Source organism: Rhipicephalus microplus, chromosome 10 (genome assembly GCF_043290135.1).
Source record: "Rhipicephalus microplus isolate Deutch F79 chromosome 10, USDA_Rmic, whole genome shotgun sequence".
NCBI classification, from domain to species: Eukaryota; Metazoa; Arthropoda; class Arachnida; order Ixodida; family Ixodidae; genus Rhipicephalus; species Rhipicephalus microplus.
The window spans coordinates 57,504,703-57,522,988 of NC_134709.1; the positions used below are offsets into that span (position 1 = coordinate 57,504,703).

An 18,286-nucleotide genomic window follows, 5' to 3' on the forward strand; every position below is an offset into this window, starting at 1 on the left:
AAAATGATTGTGACTGTACGTACGCACTTCACTGAAACTTGGGACGATATAGGAAAACCGTCAACCAACGTGAAGCAAGCATCAGTTTAGTAGTGCATATTGGGCCGAAACTAAAGCGCGTTTTCGACACATCGCACGACGCACGCGCGTCTTTGCATGCCTCGTGGATCGGAGGATGGCCACATAACATAACCTTTCTCTTTCTCCAAAATGCGCAATACTTGTTATTTCTCCTATGCGCATTATTGTGGCGCATATTAGAGCACAATAGAGCTCCCAAAATTATAAGCAGACGATTCTCGAGGCTTGCCACGCAGCCATCTCGCTAATACGGGGCCTGCAGAAAGGCGGAAGTGACGCTAGTGTAGCTTCAGTCATCGTGACAATAATACGCCCTCTAAAACTTCTCGCTCATTGGCACGAAACAAATGGTGCGAAATGTCACTGTAGACGTAGATATCGCAAGCGATAATATGATTATAGATGCCATATAGCATGTCAAAAATGCTGAGTATTACGTTTTGTGATAATAATACAGAAAGATACCTTCACGACAGTGATTTCCGAAGACATGGAGCACACAAGGAAGCGCGTGCGCCGTGTCATGTCTTGGCACAATGCCTCTGATTCGACACAGGGTGCACCCCTGCATTGTTGATCAGTCGATGTCTGCCAGCGCCTTAAGAACCATAGCCAGCGTCTGCAAAGAGCCCAACTTGAAGAAAGGAGATGGCCGATGAAGAGAAACTGCCACGGTATTCCGCAATCGGCAGCGGCAGCTACTCGCAAACACACCAGTCGGCCACCTGTCAAGACTATGCCAGGTGAGGTTCTTGTGAAAACATTTGATTTATTCATACGTGCCCAAAGTATCTCCGAAGTGGTCACCTAAAACAACGGGCATGGCCGATAAAAAACAGCTGCGGCGATATTTAACGAATGCTAGTGGTAGCCACAAGATGGATCAGGAAACATAAAAGGCAAGGTCGACTCAAGATAACGCAAGACGAGCCTCTTTTTGAACACTTAAAATTCTTATTGCACACAAAACGCTTGCTACGATGCATCAGTCTCTGAGGGCCCTGCTCTTCTGTTTATCTGAGAATGAGTGGGCGCTTATTTTTGGCCTGACGACATCTCTGGAGCTTTGCGCCGGCTGCAGAAACGTATATTACAGGATACGACATCATCATCAATAACAAGAACAAGACCGCCTACCTCGGTGTCGCAGTGGTGGCGATGCTTCAGCTATGACCCAAATGTTGAGGGTTTGATTCCCGCAGCTGCTGCCTCATTTTGATGGAGGTGCAACGCTATAGGCCAGTGGACAATGCCACAAAATTTCTGGCGCAGATTGTAGAGTTTCGCAGTCCTCCACTAAGGCGTGTCCCGTCATAATATCGCTGTTTTAGGACGAGAAAACCCCAGGTATGCGAATTGCTAATGAATGGCAGGAATTTGATGCTGGGCCTTGTATGTAATCCTCTCGCGAAATCCCACACAGACATGCTGTAGTATTTCATTTGGCTAAAGCGATGTTATGCCAGCGCACGATGATGCTTTGGCCAGTGCCGTCATCTCAATGCTCTGTACAGTCGTACGGGAAATCGAGCATTCGCAGTATAAATACAAAGTGCTTGCATCGTCATAGAGGTCGAGAGTGTTTCACTTAATGAATTATCTGACCAATGAAACAAAATTACAGAAATGCAGGGAGGTGACCAGAACTCGAGCATCCAGTTTACTACTGTATACTAAGCGCCGGAGGGAAAGAAAGAAAGTAAATCGAGAAAAAAAAGGTGATGCCTGAAACAAGAAACTAGAGTAAACGGAGGTGTAATGAGCAAATAGTATTGCCTATTCATCAGGATAATCTCGTGTATATAGTTCCGTAACACCCTAATTGATTTCCGGCATGGACACAGTGGGGTAGGCTAATCGGAGGTCAGGCTTCTAGAAAAGAAGATCGCTTTAAATCTGTTACGTCATTACGCATGTGCAAGGCATCGTGATTACTATCATTTTCGCACGCTTTGTTTAATATACGTTATCATGAGCCACCAATATTCCGAAAAATTATCGTTAAAGTGAATCGAGCGCTGTTGGGTGATTCCACGAGATCGACACGGGTCCAAAAGTTGATATTTCAGATTTCATTGAGTATTTTATATTTCGTGCACCTCTCACCAGGTAGCCCGAAAGTCAACTCCGTTTTATAATTAACGGCATAACTTACGAGAAAAAAATACCCAACTTCACCAACGCGAAGGCACCAATTTCGTCCCCTGTCATTTTCAAAAATTGCAGATGCTATAAAAAAACAAATATTTTTGTTTCAGGGAAGATATTTTTTACCTGAAATGTATGTCTAACTAAGAATGAATTCATACGGTTTCAAGTTTGCAGATTTTAAGAAAATAGCTTTTAAAAATGTCTAACTTTGCGACAGCTTAAAATAAGTTACGTAATCCCCTTTTTTTTTCACCGAAAGTAATGCAAGCAGCGTTTTCAAACTTTACACGTTTTAAGGATATAGATTGTTCAATAGGTACATAAATTATTGCTGTCGTACGGCAAATGTTAATTTTTATATATTGCCTCAAATTTCTCATATTGGCAAACGTGTACTCCACTGAAATTTGAATAATAAAAAAACCCTATCTTCGATGTTTCTTAAAATCTCGTAAATAGAAAACCCAAGGCCATCATACAGTAATATAGAAATCATGTTGCATTATTTTGTTTTTAGCGACAGTATTCGTGGTACAAATCAGAGCTTTTAGAGAATGCGCTGATAAGTTGAGAAATCTAGAAATCGGAACGGAAAAGCGGCAATAAGCTTCAAACGCGAGTAAACGTGACCGCATTTGGGGAAGAAAGGCTGTTTTAGCACTGTGACAAATACGCACTTATGCTCCTCAAGGCGCATTTATGCGCATTTATGGCGCATCAAGGCGCATTTATGCTCCTGATAACACAGCTCTAATGGAGGGAACCTTCGACACTGTAATTCAGTTGCAAAACATCTGTCTATATTTGCAGATAAACTCGGATATGAAAATGTTCCAACGCGAGTGTTGGGTGTAACTAGAAAAAGCATATGCGCTTGAAGTACTCTCGCTGGTATTTTGGTGGTGACTGCGTGAAACAAGAGATGGGCTCAAAATGGCTGAATCTTTTGCAGATCACATCTAGCAGTACGTGACGCTAACAAAACACGACCACGATCAGTGCCCTCAGATGTGCTTAGCCAAACATGCCAAGAACGTATGCGTGGAACACGTGGCAACAATTTCCACTGGCTATTCTTAAACTGACGGAATGTTTCTAGCTCGTCTGCATTTGCACACAGCAGCTTGACATTCTTGAGCTTCGCGCTCATTTGCGCCACCAATTGCGATGCTGACATAATCACAGATGAGCTTGCCGCTCTGAGGCTGTAGAGCGTAGCCTGATGCTTTAGTAGGCACCAACGCCGTCACAAGAGTTCTTGTCCTGTGGCCGCAAAAATCCACTATGTTGATATATGATCTTTCTGACATAACTCGAACAACTGGTACTTGTTTTTGAAGTGAGTGCATGCACCATCAGAAACATAAGTAACATGCGTGTCAGGCTTAAGTTGTTCCTTCATATAGTTGTGGATTATTTGTAGAGCAAAACAGGCATGTGCAGCATCATGGCATGTGTCATCACTGATGACGGCAAAACTTTGAATTGATTGCTTCCTTGTGACAACACACGTGAATATAGACACCTGTCTTTTGTGCCAGTGATACGACTGTACCTCATTCGGTAAAATGGCTGTCCAATTTTCGGCGAAATCAAAGTGAAAAATGCGAGATTCTTTTTCTTGGTTCTCTTTCGCCTGGCGTATTGCTGATTCTTGAATGTATATTATGTAATCATGGTATAATCCACTTCACGAACCATAAACTTAGCTCTCGCAGAAAAGCACTTGCCTGGGCTGTTTTTTTTTTCTACTAGATCGCCATTTTTTCATACTGCATAGGCTACCTCAATATCTTCAGGGATTCCTAAACATGTGGCTGTCACAGCATCCTCCTTAGCACAATAGTCACAATGGCCTAAAAAACAATCACTTGTAAGGGAGCTGCAAAGACATAGTTCTTTCAAGAAGTTCGCCGTGTAGGCACCATCTGTGACGTTTTGCAGGGCAGAAACACACTCCGTGGCATTAGCACAGTTATACAAAGGCACACTTCTTGGTGTGCCTTTGTACAAAGGCCTCAGTGAATAAAACTTTGAAAGCCCAATAGGCGTGTTTGGATTAGCTTCTCTAAAGAGACGGTAAGCCTCTCGCACCGAACGGGTCATAAACCTTTCGAAACAAGCTCCTTTTTTTCCGTCAATGATAACATATACTACATCTTTTTTGTTGGGACTCTGTCGAGAGCAGCTATACTCATCTTTGGAGTAGTAAGCCATAGCTGCCTGGACGTCCATTGGGTTCAGCCGTGTCCTTTTTACCGCATTTAGTGCTAACCATATCCCGTGTTTTGGCCGCCAGCGTCGGGATCTGTATATCATGTAAGCTGACAAGTTTGGTATAAGTAATTGGAGTTTTCGGCGCTCTATATCGCTCGGCAACAGTGTCAACAAACGCATGCGCTCTTGATACGAAGAACACGCTTCATAGGCTTGCTTGAAGTTCTTGAACCACTGGGCACACACACTGAATTTTAGATCTGATGTTTGAAAGTGGCGGTTACACACGTTACGGTGGCACTTCACGGTTACTGTAGAATTGCTGCTAAGTTGTCTTGGCTCTGCATGAACTTTGCTATTTTGCGCATGCAGCTTCTCCAGTCGCATATGTGACAATGCTTCAGGCATGTTTACGCACCGCTCTTGACTTCTGCCTTTTTCTTCTTCCGGCAAAACCTCATCAGCTGTTTCAGCTGAGAAGCCATTAGACGAAGACAGAATATCTCTGAGGCGTCTGAAGCAGTTCTGGCAGACGTGGTCGTTGTTATGTGCATGGCGGGCAGCTTTTGGCAAAAGCTTCTGCGGGGCAAACAGGCCGATGTCTTCGACCTTGCGGAAGTTTCTTTGATAAGGTATTTTCTTTGTATACAACATTAGGTAATCTGAACAAAAAACTCTATCCCGGCTGAAGTAGTCAGCCATCGCCACGCTCCTTGAGGCTCAAATTACTGGCAGTGCAACTATGCGTGAAACCAGCAGCACGAAAGTGATCTATCTGTCGTCTGTTCTGATGTCTCTCACCTTTAATGAGAGCAGACGTAAAACAGCGTGCGCAAGTATCCGAAGTGCGAATGAAAAACTGAAGTATAGTACGTTAAAATGATTTTCACAATGTTTTTGTCGATAAAATTACGGGAGGCGTAACCTTTGTCCCTACTTTAAACCATATGATCTAAAGCATTGCCTCCGAGATGCGGCGCACAGCAATTCATCTGTAGCGCGGACGACGGATGACAACTTGCCCTAAAGCGTGTTCTTCAGTCTAATGCGGCAGTCTTCGTGCCCCAAATGATAAAAAAAATTTTATGAATCGTTTATGAACTCATTCAACATTCAATTCTCTTACTCAACGTGTTGCAAACACATGGCCGTCACAGCAGCTCCATCTGTGTGTCAGTAATGGAGAGGCACCACATATTAGATGTCTCAGTGCTCTACGTATAAGAGTGAATTCAGATACTGTAGAATATCGTGTTCAAAATAGTTACTCCTATCTGCTAAAACAGCCTTTCTTCACCAAATGCAGTCACGTTTACTGGCGTTTTAAGCTTATTGCCGCTTTTCTGTTCCGATTTCTAGATTTCTCAACTTATCAGCGCATTCTCGAAAAGCTCTGAATTGTACCAGAAATATTGTCGCTAAAAACAAAATAATGCAACATGTTTTTCTATACTACTGTATGATGGCCTCGGTTGTCTGTTTACGAGATTTTAAGAAAAATCGAAGATGGGGTTTTTTTTATTATTCAAATTTCAGTGGAGTACACGTTTGCCAATATGAGAAATTTGAGTCAATATATAAAGATTTACATTTGCCCTACGGCAGCAATAATTTATGTACCTAATGAACAAACTATATCTTTAAAACGTGTCAAGCTTGAAAACACTGCTTGCATTACTTTCGGTGAAAAAAAAATGGGGAATACGTAACTTATTTTAAGCTGTCGCAAAGTTAGACATTTTTAAAAGCTATTTTCTTAAGGCCTACAAACTTGAAATCGTATGAATTCATTCTTCGTTAGACATGCATTTCAGGTAAAAAATATCTTCCCTCAAACAAAAATATTTGTATTTTTATAGCATATACAATTTTCGAAAATGACAGGTGACGAAATTGGTGCCTCCGTGTTGGTGAAGTTTAATTTTTTTCTCGTAAGTTATGCCGTTAATCATAAAACGAAGTTGACTGTCGGGCTACCTGGTGAGAGGTGCACGAAATGTAAAATACTCAATGAAATCTAAAATATCAACTTTTGGACCCGTGTCGATCTCTCGTGGAATCACCCTGTAATTATATACTGCAGAGGTGAAGAGGATTCCGCAATGCACTAAGACAAAAAGAATAATCCGGTTGTCAACTCGACAGTAGCCTGCACTATGCCGAAAAATCCTTTATGTGGCAATCCACTCTCGTAGTGCACACTGTGTGCTTAATGTTTTTGCATATTTTTGTATACAGCAGTCACGAAAGTGGACTACGGCTGAGAGAAACATCAGAACCAGAAAGACTATGTCCTATGACGTCACTTGACAGCAGCGACACAGCAGAACCGAGCACAAGCACTGAGGCAGTTGTGCCACATGGTGTAGGGTGAACGCCTAGCTATTACGCACTCCGTTCAATGAAGCCGCACGTGTGATGAGCATTGCATACATATCAGTGATTGTTAAGCCTCGTCTTCTTTTTACTTATTCCGCAGTAATACATGGTTAATTTAACATTAGATTGTGCTTTATAAGCGTCATTGACCTGTTGTCAAGCAGCATTACGTAACTTTCAAGAAAAGAAACAAAATATATCTTCGTTCCTGAACAAGAAAGCAGTTCTCGCATACAAATTTTAGTTTGAGAAAACATTCCATCAAATACTATAATACAGCTCGGAATAAGCTTAATCATATGGTGGTGATGGTGGTAGCAGTAGTAGTAGACCTTTATTTTCAGCCACAAACTTACCAATGTCAACCATTTGCAGTTACGAGGAGGACTGGAATATCATTCTTAACTATTTGTGCGAGTCAGCCAATGGGAATCCTCCAATTCCGCAGTGAGTATTAGATGTTCTTCGGACATTGTTGCCCCATCCAAAGTTAGTTAGCAAGTACTAATATCTTTCAAGTTCAACTTCAGGTTGTGAGTGCAATGGACACAGTTTCTTTGCGAGACTAGCACATTTATCTTGAGAATACAATACTTTGACACATATTCGCCGTAGAAGCTGTTTCTTATACAAATGCAATTGCGTGTGTTTAGAACATCTGATCCCTTTTGCGACACAATTGTTACAGATCCCCTACGAGATATGCACAGTAATGTTTCCGACCACGCAGATACTACGTAGCCTTATATTAGCCAGACTGACAATTTGTAAAGATTGGCATGGTTCAAGATAAGCTGAGTAAACCTGACATTTGCTCAGAAGTTGTTGATCCAGAGCGTACCTAGTGCAATGTACTCTTGAAAAATGGCGGGCCCTCATTCGCAAGCTAGCCGGCTGAAATTTACTACTATAGGACAAGAATGATCCCAATAGCTTTTTTAACTGTTTGCAGAGCGACGGAAATACAACCATTCTGCCAAACTTTCGCTAGTTCGCGTATATTGAATAGAGACACAATTAACTAGGGTGAGAATGGTGGTACGGTTTGATGCAACAGACAGAACACTGCGCTAAAGCTCGACTTATCAAAAAATACAGCCAGAAAAAAAATTTCACAAGCTACGTACGAGGCGACCCGACTCGGAAAAAAACTACCTTCGAAAACACGTTCTCTCCTTCCTTAACGCCCCTTTCTCTTCTGCACTCTTCACATACCTACGCAACTTACTATTGTCACACTTTTTCGAAACAGGTTCATGTGCAAGTTTTTTTTTTCTAGGTATGCACACATTTATTGCTCGCAGCCAGTGCCAGAGCACTGACGCTCCGATCACACGCTTTTCTGATTCAAAAAGGCTCATCTGCAGAAAGCCCATTTTTGAAGTTTTTTGTATAAGAAAAGCGAGGGTTCACTGTACCAGCGCTCCGTCGCTCTCTCCCGGCAATAAATATTGTGAATACCTAGAAATCTATTTTATTTTTTATTTATTTCTTATTTACAGTATACCGCGGTCACAAAGGACCATGCAGGTGGAAAAATACAGTTTCAAATATACAAGCACAAATGGAGCCATAAGGCACACAAGCTCACAGAAAAGGGAAACAAAGAAATCTTACGGCATATCTAGAAGTATTACCAGCGCAGCCTGTTAGGATAAAAAAAATAATACAGTTCTTAGGAGTGACGCACACTGTAAGAAGCGTAAAAGTAAACAAAAAAGAACTCTTGCCGGAATACGTCGGGTGCGTAAATGCAGTATTTGCAAATTATGAAGTAACACTGCATCGAAACAGCACGTAGTGAAAAAACGACGAAATGCGAAAGTGAAAGCGATGAGCATTCACTGGTTTACTGCATTTCCAAATCAATAAGTAGCGCACTTTCAAATGCACTTGCAGATTTTAAAGAAACAATATTTTCAGGCAGCGAATTTCCATCAGAAATGGTTTGCGGAAAAAAAGAGTACCATAAAAGATTAGTGCGCGTTTGATAAGGAAGTAGATTATGTGCATGTCGATTTCTCGTTGTACGCGACAAAAATGGCTGAATAAATGCACGCGCATTCACATTAAGCATGTTGTGATAAAGCGCAATTAAAAATTTAAGTCTTGATATTTTCCTGCGCTGTTCTAAGGTTGGAATCCTATTTGCCAGAATTAAAGATGATGGTGAATCTGTTCTTATATATATTTAGTGAATATGAAGCGTACTGCCCGCCTTTAAACCATCTCGAGCCTATGCTTGTCTTTTTTGTAGTGGGGATCCCAAATTACGCAAGCATATTACTCTTTAGGCAAAACATAAGCTTTGTAGGCGAGAAGCTTTGCATCGGGGGGGGGGGGGGGGGGGGTGCGTTTTTCAGTCTTTGCATAAGTAGGCCAAGTTTGCGAATAGCTGCTGTACAGATGTTTTAGATGTGGGAGGACCATGTGAGTTTGTTGGAGATCACCAATCCCAAATATTTGTACTCCGTGGCTTCTGCGACGGTGTCGGCATTAATTTTATACGTGTATAAAAAAGGTTGTGTTTTATTGCTTACGCGTAGCAGTACAGTTTTCTCGGAATTTAGGGAAATTGACTATGTTGTGCACCATTCGTGGATTTTTCGCTAAACTAGAGTTTAAAAAATTTATTCATTTTTGCATGCTACCTTTTCTAAAATCAAACAATCATCGGCTAACAGCCTAATTTGCACATCAGGACACACAGCCCTGGTTATATCGTTCACATACATGAGAAAAAGAATGGGTCCCAAGACGCTTCCCTGAGGCACACCAGACGTAACTGGCAAGCGTGTGGATGAGTATCCATCAACATGAACAAACTGAGTTCGGTTGGATTAGTATTGTTTTATCCAATTTATAATAAAAGATGGTAGGCCAAATCTCTGAAGTTTATTTAGAAGTTTACTGTGGGATACACGGTCAAAGGCTTTGCTAAAACCCAAAAAGATTGAATCAATCTGACCAGCCAAATCGAGGGTTAAAGCAACCTCGTGAATAGTGGTAGTAATCTGTGTGATTGTTGAAAGGTTTTTACGAAATCCTTGTTGGTGATCAGATAGCAACTTATTGTATTCAAGAAAATTGGTTGTGGAATGTACGAGTATGTGTTCAAGTATTTTGCAGCAGGAAGACATCGGGAATATCGGGCGATAGTTTTCTTTTTTTAAGCGGTCTCCTCTTTTGTGAACTGCCACTACCCGGGCGACACGCCAATAATCTGGAATGATGGCTAGCTTCAAACTGGAACGAAAAATCGCAGTGAGAATGTATGACACAGGCTCGGAATACCGGCGCAAAAAACATTGGGAATGTTGTCTGGCCCACCTGAAGATCTTTCTTTAGGGTTCAGTAAGAGAGAAAAGACACCTTCTACATATATCAAGTTATCGTCAAAATCTGATGGCCCGAATGACTGGACGCTGCTTTCGGCTGGAGAGAATTGATTGATTTGTGGGGTTTAACGTCGCAAAACCACTATGTGATATCGAGAGACGCCGTAGTGGAGGGCTCCGGGAATTTAGACCACCTGGGGTTCTTTAATGTGCACCCAAATCTGAATACACGGGCCTACAACATTTCCGCCTCCATCGGAAATGCAGCCGCTGCAGCCGGGATATGATCCCGCAACCTGTGGGTCAGCAGCCGAGTACCTTAGCCACTAGACCACCGTGGTGGGGCTTGGCTGGAAAGAATACAGAATGTAAATATTCATTCAACACGTCAGCTATGTCACTAGGTTCCGTTAACGCACATCCGCTTCTTTTATTTTGTCTATTTGTTTAGATTTTGAGCCGAGAAAACGCCAGAACTTTTGAGGATTTGTTTTAATAAAAGTAGGCAAAGTAACCTCAAAATATTTGTTTTTTGCGCAAGACAGCACACGGTGTAATTCTTCTCGAAGTTTACGCAGTGATTCATTATCGGCGACCTTTTTTTTCCTTTGCTCGTTTAAGCTTGCGCTTTAAATGAATGTTTCTATCAACCCAGGGGTTGTGTCGATCTGACTTAATACGCCTCGTAGGAACAAAATTTTCAATGCACTTTTGAACAGTTGCTTTAAACTTATTCCACAAAGTAATACCATCATGGTCGCACAAATTATCTGCTAGTTCCCACAGCTCGTCGAAAATAGTGTTATTATTCGCCTGATGAAAGTTTTTGACAGTTTTCTTCTTTGGCCGAGTTCTCACGCCGTTATTTAGGGTGCAAGAAAAGAGAACTAACTTATGGTTCGATATACCATCCTCTACACGAACAGCATAATTAGCAATGCTTCTGCTGACAAATATAAGATCTAGAATTGCACCGCCCCCTTCAGATTCACGGGTGGTTTCATGAACAACTTGAACAAAGTCGCTTGTCAGCATTATATCTTGTAACGTGTTGTCGAGCAAGTGAAACGTAGTGCTGAAAGCCCAATTGATTGATGGCAGATTAAAATCCCCAGCCATAATTCGTGTTCCGCAAACATTCGTCGTCATGTAATCTGATAAGGACATCAAGAATTCAGGGGGCGAAGACGGAGGTCTGTGGACCACACACAGTGTAAGTGCATGTCCCCAACAGAAGGTCTTTGAAAAAAAGACTTTCATGATTTTCTAATTGTGGTAGTAATGCAGCTGAAAGTGTGTTTTTCAAGATAACTGCAACGCCACCTCTCCGTGATGTGTGATCACGACGGAAAATATGGCGCGATTTGTTAACTATTACTTCGTCTGGCACGCCATCATGGAGCCAAGTTTCCGTTATTATCGTGATATGGGGATCGTGGCTAAGAAGGAGGCACTTGATTTCATTTGTTTTGTTCACTATGCTACGAGTATTAAGATTAAGTATTCTAAGACATTTCGGCCTCGCGCATGCATGGTTTCATAGAGCATTTGACCTTGTATTCTGGCTGAGTTTCACGGATTTGCTCCTTGTATCTGCGCTATCGCGCGTAATTGCCTTCGGTACAAGAACTGCTCGATCGTTTCTGTCTTCATGCCACATGTAAAGTGCGCCATCTACTTTTAATTTGTCATGAATAAGAGTCACCTTCTTGCCGTTTGCCCTGTCCTCTTTCCCAGACTGCCACAGAAGCTGTCGCTTATGTCGTGTGGAAGAACTGTAGTCATTACTAATCGATATATTCCTTTCAATTTTCTTGCATTCCGCATTATGGTCTCCTTTTCTGTGAAGTCTTGGAAATAGACAATGACTGGCCTATTTTGATGACTCCTTCCAAGACGGCGAATTCTCGCCACCAATTTGCAATTGGGACCTAATTTTCTGCCCAAAAGATCCGAAATCACCTTCTCTCTTAACATTTGTTCATCCTCTCCGCTTTGTTCCTGAATGCCAGAAATGACGAGGTTTGATCTTCGATTACGGTCCTCAAAATCAGTAATTTTTTGAGCCTGTTGGCCTAGCCTTTGCTCAAGTGAAAAGATTTTGGTCTGAAGAGTATCGATTTGCGAAGATTTGTCTTGAATGTCGGCCATCATTTTGTCAAACTCATTCCAGCGATTGCTGAGGGAATTTACTGTGGTTTCGATAACTACTAGTCTACTCCTTATATTGGAAAGTTCTCCAAGTATTGCGGATTGGCCACTTTGAAGTTCCTTAAACATTTCCTCGACAGTAGGTCCGAGATTTTGCTCAACATCACCAAATAAAGTTAGTTTACAAGCACACAAGCAACTATACGCCATTAGAACACATGTCCGTGGGCACGGCACAATCAATAACGTACAATCGACACTTCGTATGCTAGATGAATTTGGACAAACCTGGACAAAAAACAGCGTAGACTTTGTTAGCAGCATTGCTCCTGCCGTATCGCCGTGCCCACTGCCGAAGAACCGTTGCAGACTTTCTTTTATAAGCAGATCTTGTGACGTCGTTGATGACGGGAAGGGCAAGTGAGTGCTGATGATTCTGCGCAGAACGGTCTCATCCGGAGGCAAGGGACAGCACTGAAAGCCGGAGCCATCCATGCTATCACCCATGTTGAGCTCTGAGCATGTGCCGGCAGTCGATGATGTGACGGCGGGGACGAGCAGAAAGGCCTGGGCAAAAAACAGCGTAGACTTTGTTAGCAGCATTGCTCCTGCCGTGCTAATCTATCTAATTATGCCCATTATGAAGTTGAATGCCTTTGTATGTAAAGCCAACCCACTATCTGAGTAGTGTAGTTGAGATGAGCACGGGGCCGACACGATATATTGAGGAGTAAGAATTGGGAGCCGTATTATAGAGAATGAGTGACAAACGACCTCGCTAGTGGCAAAATAAACACAAAATGGCTCGATAAGAAGGGAAAGGAGGCTATCTTATTTGTGGTACAGCCTGCTCTACCACCTCAGTACAACTCCGGGTAGCTTTCTGGAGTGCTGCAATGGAGTAGCGCATGGACACTACCCACAGCACTCGACTATTGTGCCTATAGTTTACAAAGGGAGCAGCCGTGACATTGTCATCTTATGTGGTTATAAAGCGTTTTATATATGCAAATCATGCAGTCCTATGATAACTGAGGTATATCCTGTGTGTTTTAGCCATGATACATATGCACTAATAAGCGTTTACATTCTAAGGAAGCTTTATCGCTTTTTCTTGTAAAGAACTTAGTCCATCATTTACAGCAAAGCCCATGGGGCAATGCATAGATGTATTGGCATCGATGAAGCTCAGTTTCTAATGCATTTTGTACTCTATACTTTCACATAGGCTTGGATGTAGTGGATTTGGCTTTCGTGTTAGTGCTTTGTCTTCTTTTGTACCATAGTTTCATGACTATGTTATCATTGGCACTGCGTCACCCAAGATGAAAATGTTTTGTGCCTCCAGGAGTCCTGATGCCAACTTCTCTGCAGATATCAAAGCTGCCAACGACCAGAATGGTGGCACAGCTATCGCCTATGGTAAGTGAGGGATCGTTTTCCGTTGACTCGCCTTAAATGGCACCGAAGAACCTAATCTGAGTTTTATCCCTTATTTCTTAAATTCAGGTGATTATTAAGGGGAGGCGCATCTGTGCATTTGGAATTTATACAGTTTTGAGACACTATGGTAGCGCAAGAATATCTTTCTGTCCGAACCTAAAACAATTTTTAGTATTGAATACCAAGCATTTCATATCTTCTGAGTGAAATTGTCTGAGTAAATTAGGTTTCTTTATTGTTGTGTTTGTGACTCTCGTTTAATATAAAAAGCGTGAGCCCCTTGGCAATTTTTTTAGTCATTTTGATAATGCTACAAAGCCAAACATTGTTTTTTTTTTTTAGGCCGAAGCAATGATCCTTTAACTATGCCAAAGAATACGTACCAAAGAATACTAGTGAGATATACGCAATTGTTGTGGTGCGTTCATGTTTCTGATGAACTATGACGGCGGAAACGGACGCCCACAAGCCGACACTACGAAGACCACATGACATGACAAGCCGATACCGTAGGGCGCTTCGGCTGGTCAAAGTACACAGTACACACATGCAAAAAGTATATTGTACGCTTCTTGTTCGGAGCCTTTACGTCCGACGGATGCCGATGTCGTCATCCCGCCACGATCGTGTATGCTTGTTTCGGTGGCAGGGGATGAGCCGTTTGACGGCGACTGTATTACCGACCAAATAAGCTCGCTGAGCTTTAGCCACGGTATTTCAGTTGCTAGAGGTCTTGTCCTTGTCCCTGTCCCTGCGGGATGCACAAACTTGCTGCTCACTAAGTTCAGTGCTGAGCGCCGACACCTCCCGAAGGGTACAGCCGTCGCTTACTTTGACAATACCGCAGAAATCTAAGGCAGTTTATCGGCACTAGATGAAGCACCTCAAGAAGAATCAGTACCTAATCTTGACGTTGTTACTACGTTGTCAAAGGACGAGCGAACGAGACTTCTTGAGCTGCTAGCTGAATTCCAGGACTGCTTTTCATCGACATCACGGGTCGGTCGAACGCCGCTAATAAAGCATTGAATAATCACCCACGATGCAGCAAGGCCTATACACCAGAATCCTTATCGTGTGGCTCCAAAGGAACGGAAAGTGATACAGCAACAAGTCGCTAAAATGCTTGAAAACCATGTGATTCAGCCATCACAGAGGCCGTAGGCATCGCCTGTAGTACAAGTTAAAAAAAAAAGCACGGTACCCTGCGTTTTTGCGTGGATTACAGGAAGCTGAATCAAGTGACTAAGAAAGATGTGTATCCACTTCCACGTATTGATGACTCCCTCGATAGGCTTCGAAACGCTCGCTACTTTTCTTCAATGAACCTCAGAAGCGGATATTGGCAGATAGAGGTAGACCAAAGAGATCAGGAAAAAAACCGCTTTTGTGACACCGGATGGTTTATATGAATTTAAAGTTCTGCCCTTCGCTCTGTGCTCAGCGCCCGCTACTTTTCAAAGGCTCCTGGACACTGAACTTTCCGGCTTAAAATGGAAGACTTGTTTTGTTTATCTAGACGACGTCATAGTGTTTTCCCCAACTTTTGACGAGCATCTCAAAAGGCTAGAAGTTGTTTCACGAGCCATACGCTCCTCGGGCCTCACATTGAAACCAGAGAAGTGCCACTTTTGTTTTGACGAACTGCTGTTTCTTGGTCATGTCGTCAGCTGCACCGGCGTTCCGCCTGATCCCGAAAAACTTGCGGCCATGGCACAGTACCCAGCACATCCACCAGTGTCGCACTACAACGCGAACAAAAGTTGACAGCAGCTTATGGCAGCGAAAAGAGCGTGTTCAGGATCAGCTGTATAGCAAGACGCCTGCTTCGTTGTCGTCCCTATCATATATATATATATATATATATATATATATATATATATATATATATATATATATATATATATATATATATATATATATATATATATATATATATATATATATATATATATATATATATATATATATCACCAGTAAAGATAAAAGTCAGAAAAGCTTTGGAGAGCATGCAAAGAGGCAAAGCTGCTGGTGGTGAGGATCAGGTAACATCATATCTGCTGAAAGATGGAGGATAGATTGTGTTAGAAAAACTAGCCACCCTGCTTACGAGGTGTCTCCTGACGGGAAGGGTACCAGAATCCTGGAAGAACCCCAACATCATCTTAATACATAAGAAAGGAGATGACAAGAACTTGAAGAATTACAGGCCGATTAGTTTGCTCTCTGTAGTATACAAGCTATTTACAAAGGTAATTGTTAACAGAGTAAAGAAAACATTAGAATTCAATCAACCAAAGAAACAAGCAGGATTTCGAACAGGCTACTCAACAATCGACACACATTCATACTATCAATCAGGTAATAGAGAAATGCTGAGAATATAACCAACCACTATACATAGCCTTCATAGATTACGAGAAGGCGTTTGATTCAGTAGAAATATCAGCCGTCATGCGGACACTGCGTAATCAGGGCGTCGATGAAGTATATATAAACATCCTGGAAGAAATCTACAGGGGATCAACTGCTACCATAGTGCTTCATAAAGAAAGCAACAGAATACCAATCAAGAAGCGTGTAAGGTAGGGGTACACAATCTCCCCAATGCTATTTACCACGTGCTTACAGGAGGTTTTCAGAAGCCTAGAATGGGAACAGTTAGGGATAAGAGTTAATGGAGAGTACCTTAGTAACCTGCGCTTCGCCGATGACACTGCATTGCTGAGTAACTCAGGGGACGAATTGCAACTCATGATTACGGAGTTAGACATGGAGAGCAGAAAGGTGGGTCTTAAAATGAATCTGCAGAAAACGAAAGTAATGTACAGCAACCTCTGAAAAAAGCAGCGCTTCGAGATAGGTAATAGCGCACTTCAAGTTGTAAAAGACTATGTCTACTTAGGGCAGGTAATAACCGCGGAGCCGAACCACGAGATTAAAGTAACTAGAAGAATAAGATTAAGGTGGAGCACATTTGGCAAGCACTCTCAAATTATGACAGGTAAATTGCCACTATCCCTCAAGAAGAAGGTATATAACAGCTGTATCTTGCCGGTACTTAGCTACGGAGCAGAAACCTGGAGACTTACAAAGAGGGTTCAGTTTAAATTGAGGACGACGCACCGAGCGATGGAAAGAAAAATGGTAGGTGTAACCTTAAAAGACAAGAACAGAGCAGAGTGGATTAGGGAACAAACGGTGGTTAAGGATATCATAGCTGAAATCACGAAGAAGAAATGAACATGGGCCGGGCATGTAGCGCGTAGACAGGATAATCGCTGGTCGTTAAGGGTAACTAACTGGATTCCCAGAGACGGCAAGCGAGTTAGGGGGAGACAGAAGGTTAGGTGGGCAGATGAGATTAAGAAGTTTGCGGGTATAAATTGGCAGCAGCAAGCACAGGACTGGGTTAACTGGCGAAACATGGGAGAGGCCTCTGTCCTGCAGTGGACGTAGTCAGGCTGCTGCTGCTGCTGCTGCTGCTGCTGCTGCTGCTGCTGCTGCTGATGATGATGATGATGATGATGATGATGATGATGATGATGATGATGATGATGATGATGATGATAAGTGACCAGATGAAGCGAACGAGCAAACGAAAGACGATGCTTCGTTGCCAACGTTACGGCCGGGGACCGGCCTTCGTCAGGACATACGGATGCCCTGACGAAAAGTGAGTTTTCGTTTTTTATACAATATACTGGAATGGAAACTGTAGTTATTGGCGCTGAAGCGGTGTGCTTTATTCTGATTTCTTTTCAATGGGTCAATTAAGTATTTTTGATGGGGAGACGAGATCATATTCTAGTTGAGGGCGAACCAGAGTTAGGTATGATAATTTGTGACTGCTTGAAGGTGCAGCTTTCAAACTACGTCTTAAGAAACCAAGTGGCCTGGAGGCGTTGGCAGAGATTGCTTTAATGTGGTCGAACCACGATAGAGTAAGTGTAAGTATAATGCTCAAGTACCGATATTGCGTTGCAATCGAGATAATGAACTTATTAATGCTGTATGAAAATTCGGATCTGCTAGATTTACGAGTGAATTATATTACTTTGCATTTTGAGACATTTAGAGTCATGAGCCATGTACAACACCAACCATTAATTACATCCAGGTAATTTTGAAGCGGCAAGTGATCTTGAAAGTTTTTGATTGGACGATAAATAATGCAGTCCTCACGAATATGCTGATGCAAGAAGAGACAAGTCGCGGAGGATCATTTATGAATATGAGGAAATGTAATGGTGTGAGTACGCTGCCTTGTGGTACACCTGACGAAACATCAGTTAGAGAAGAAGAAAAATTGTTGTCTGTTGCGTACTGCTGCCGATTAGATAGAAAATGGCGAAGCCATGATAGTGCACGGGAGTCTAACTTCAAGACGGATAAATTCGATATCAGGCGACAGTGAGCAACCCGGTCAAAATCCTTCAATAGCCCAGGGACACGCAGGCAGTTTGATAATTATTGTCCATATTTGCATGAAGATCTGTGGTTATTTCGAACAGCTGAGTCTCGCA

At 42.3% G+C, this 18,286-nt stretch overlaps 1 protein-coding gene across 1 annotated transcript in view; it reads left to right on the top strand.

Moving 5' to 3' along the window:
• Positions 1-705: 705 nt before the first annotated feature.
• Positions 706-18,286, top strand: part of LOC142774259 (uncharacterized) — a 26,650-nt gene continuing 9,069 nt past the window's right edge. The window contains exons 1-3 of the mRNA XM_075874649.1: positions 706-824; positions 7,204-7,275; positions 13,666-13,739. Coding sequence (XP_075730764.1) covers positions 730-824; positions 7,204-7,275; positions 13,666-13,739 — 241 coding nt within the window. The 5' untranslated portion in view covers positions 706-729. The remainder of the gene's footprint in view (positions 825-7,203; positions 7,276-13,665; positions 13,740-18,286) is intronic.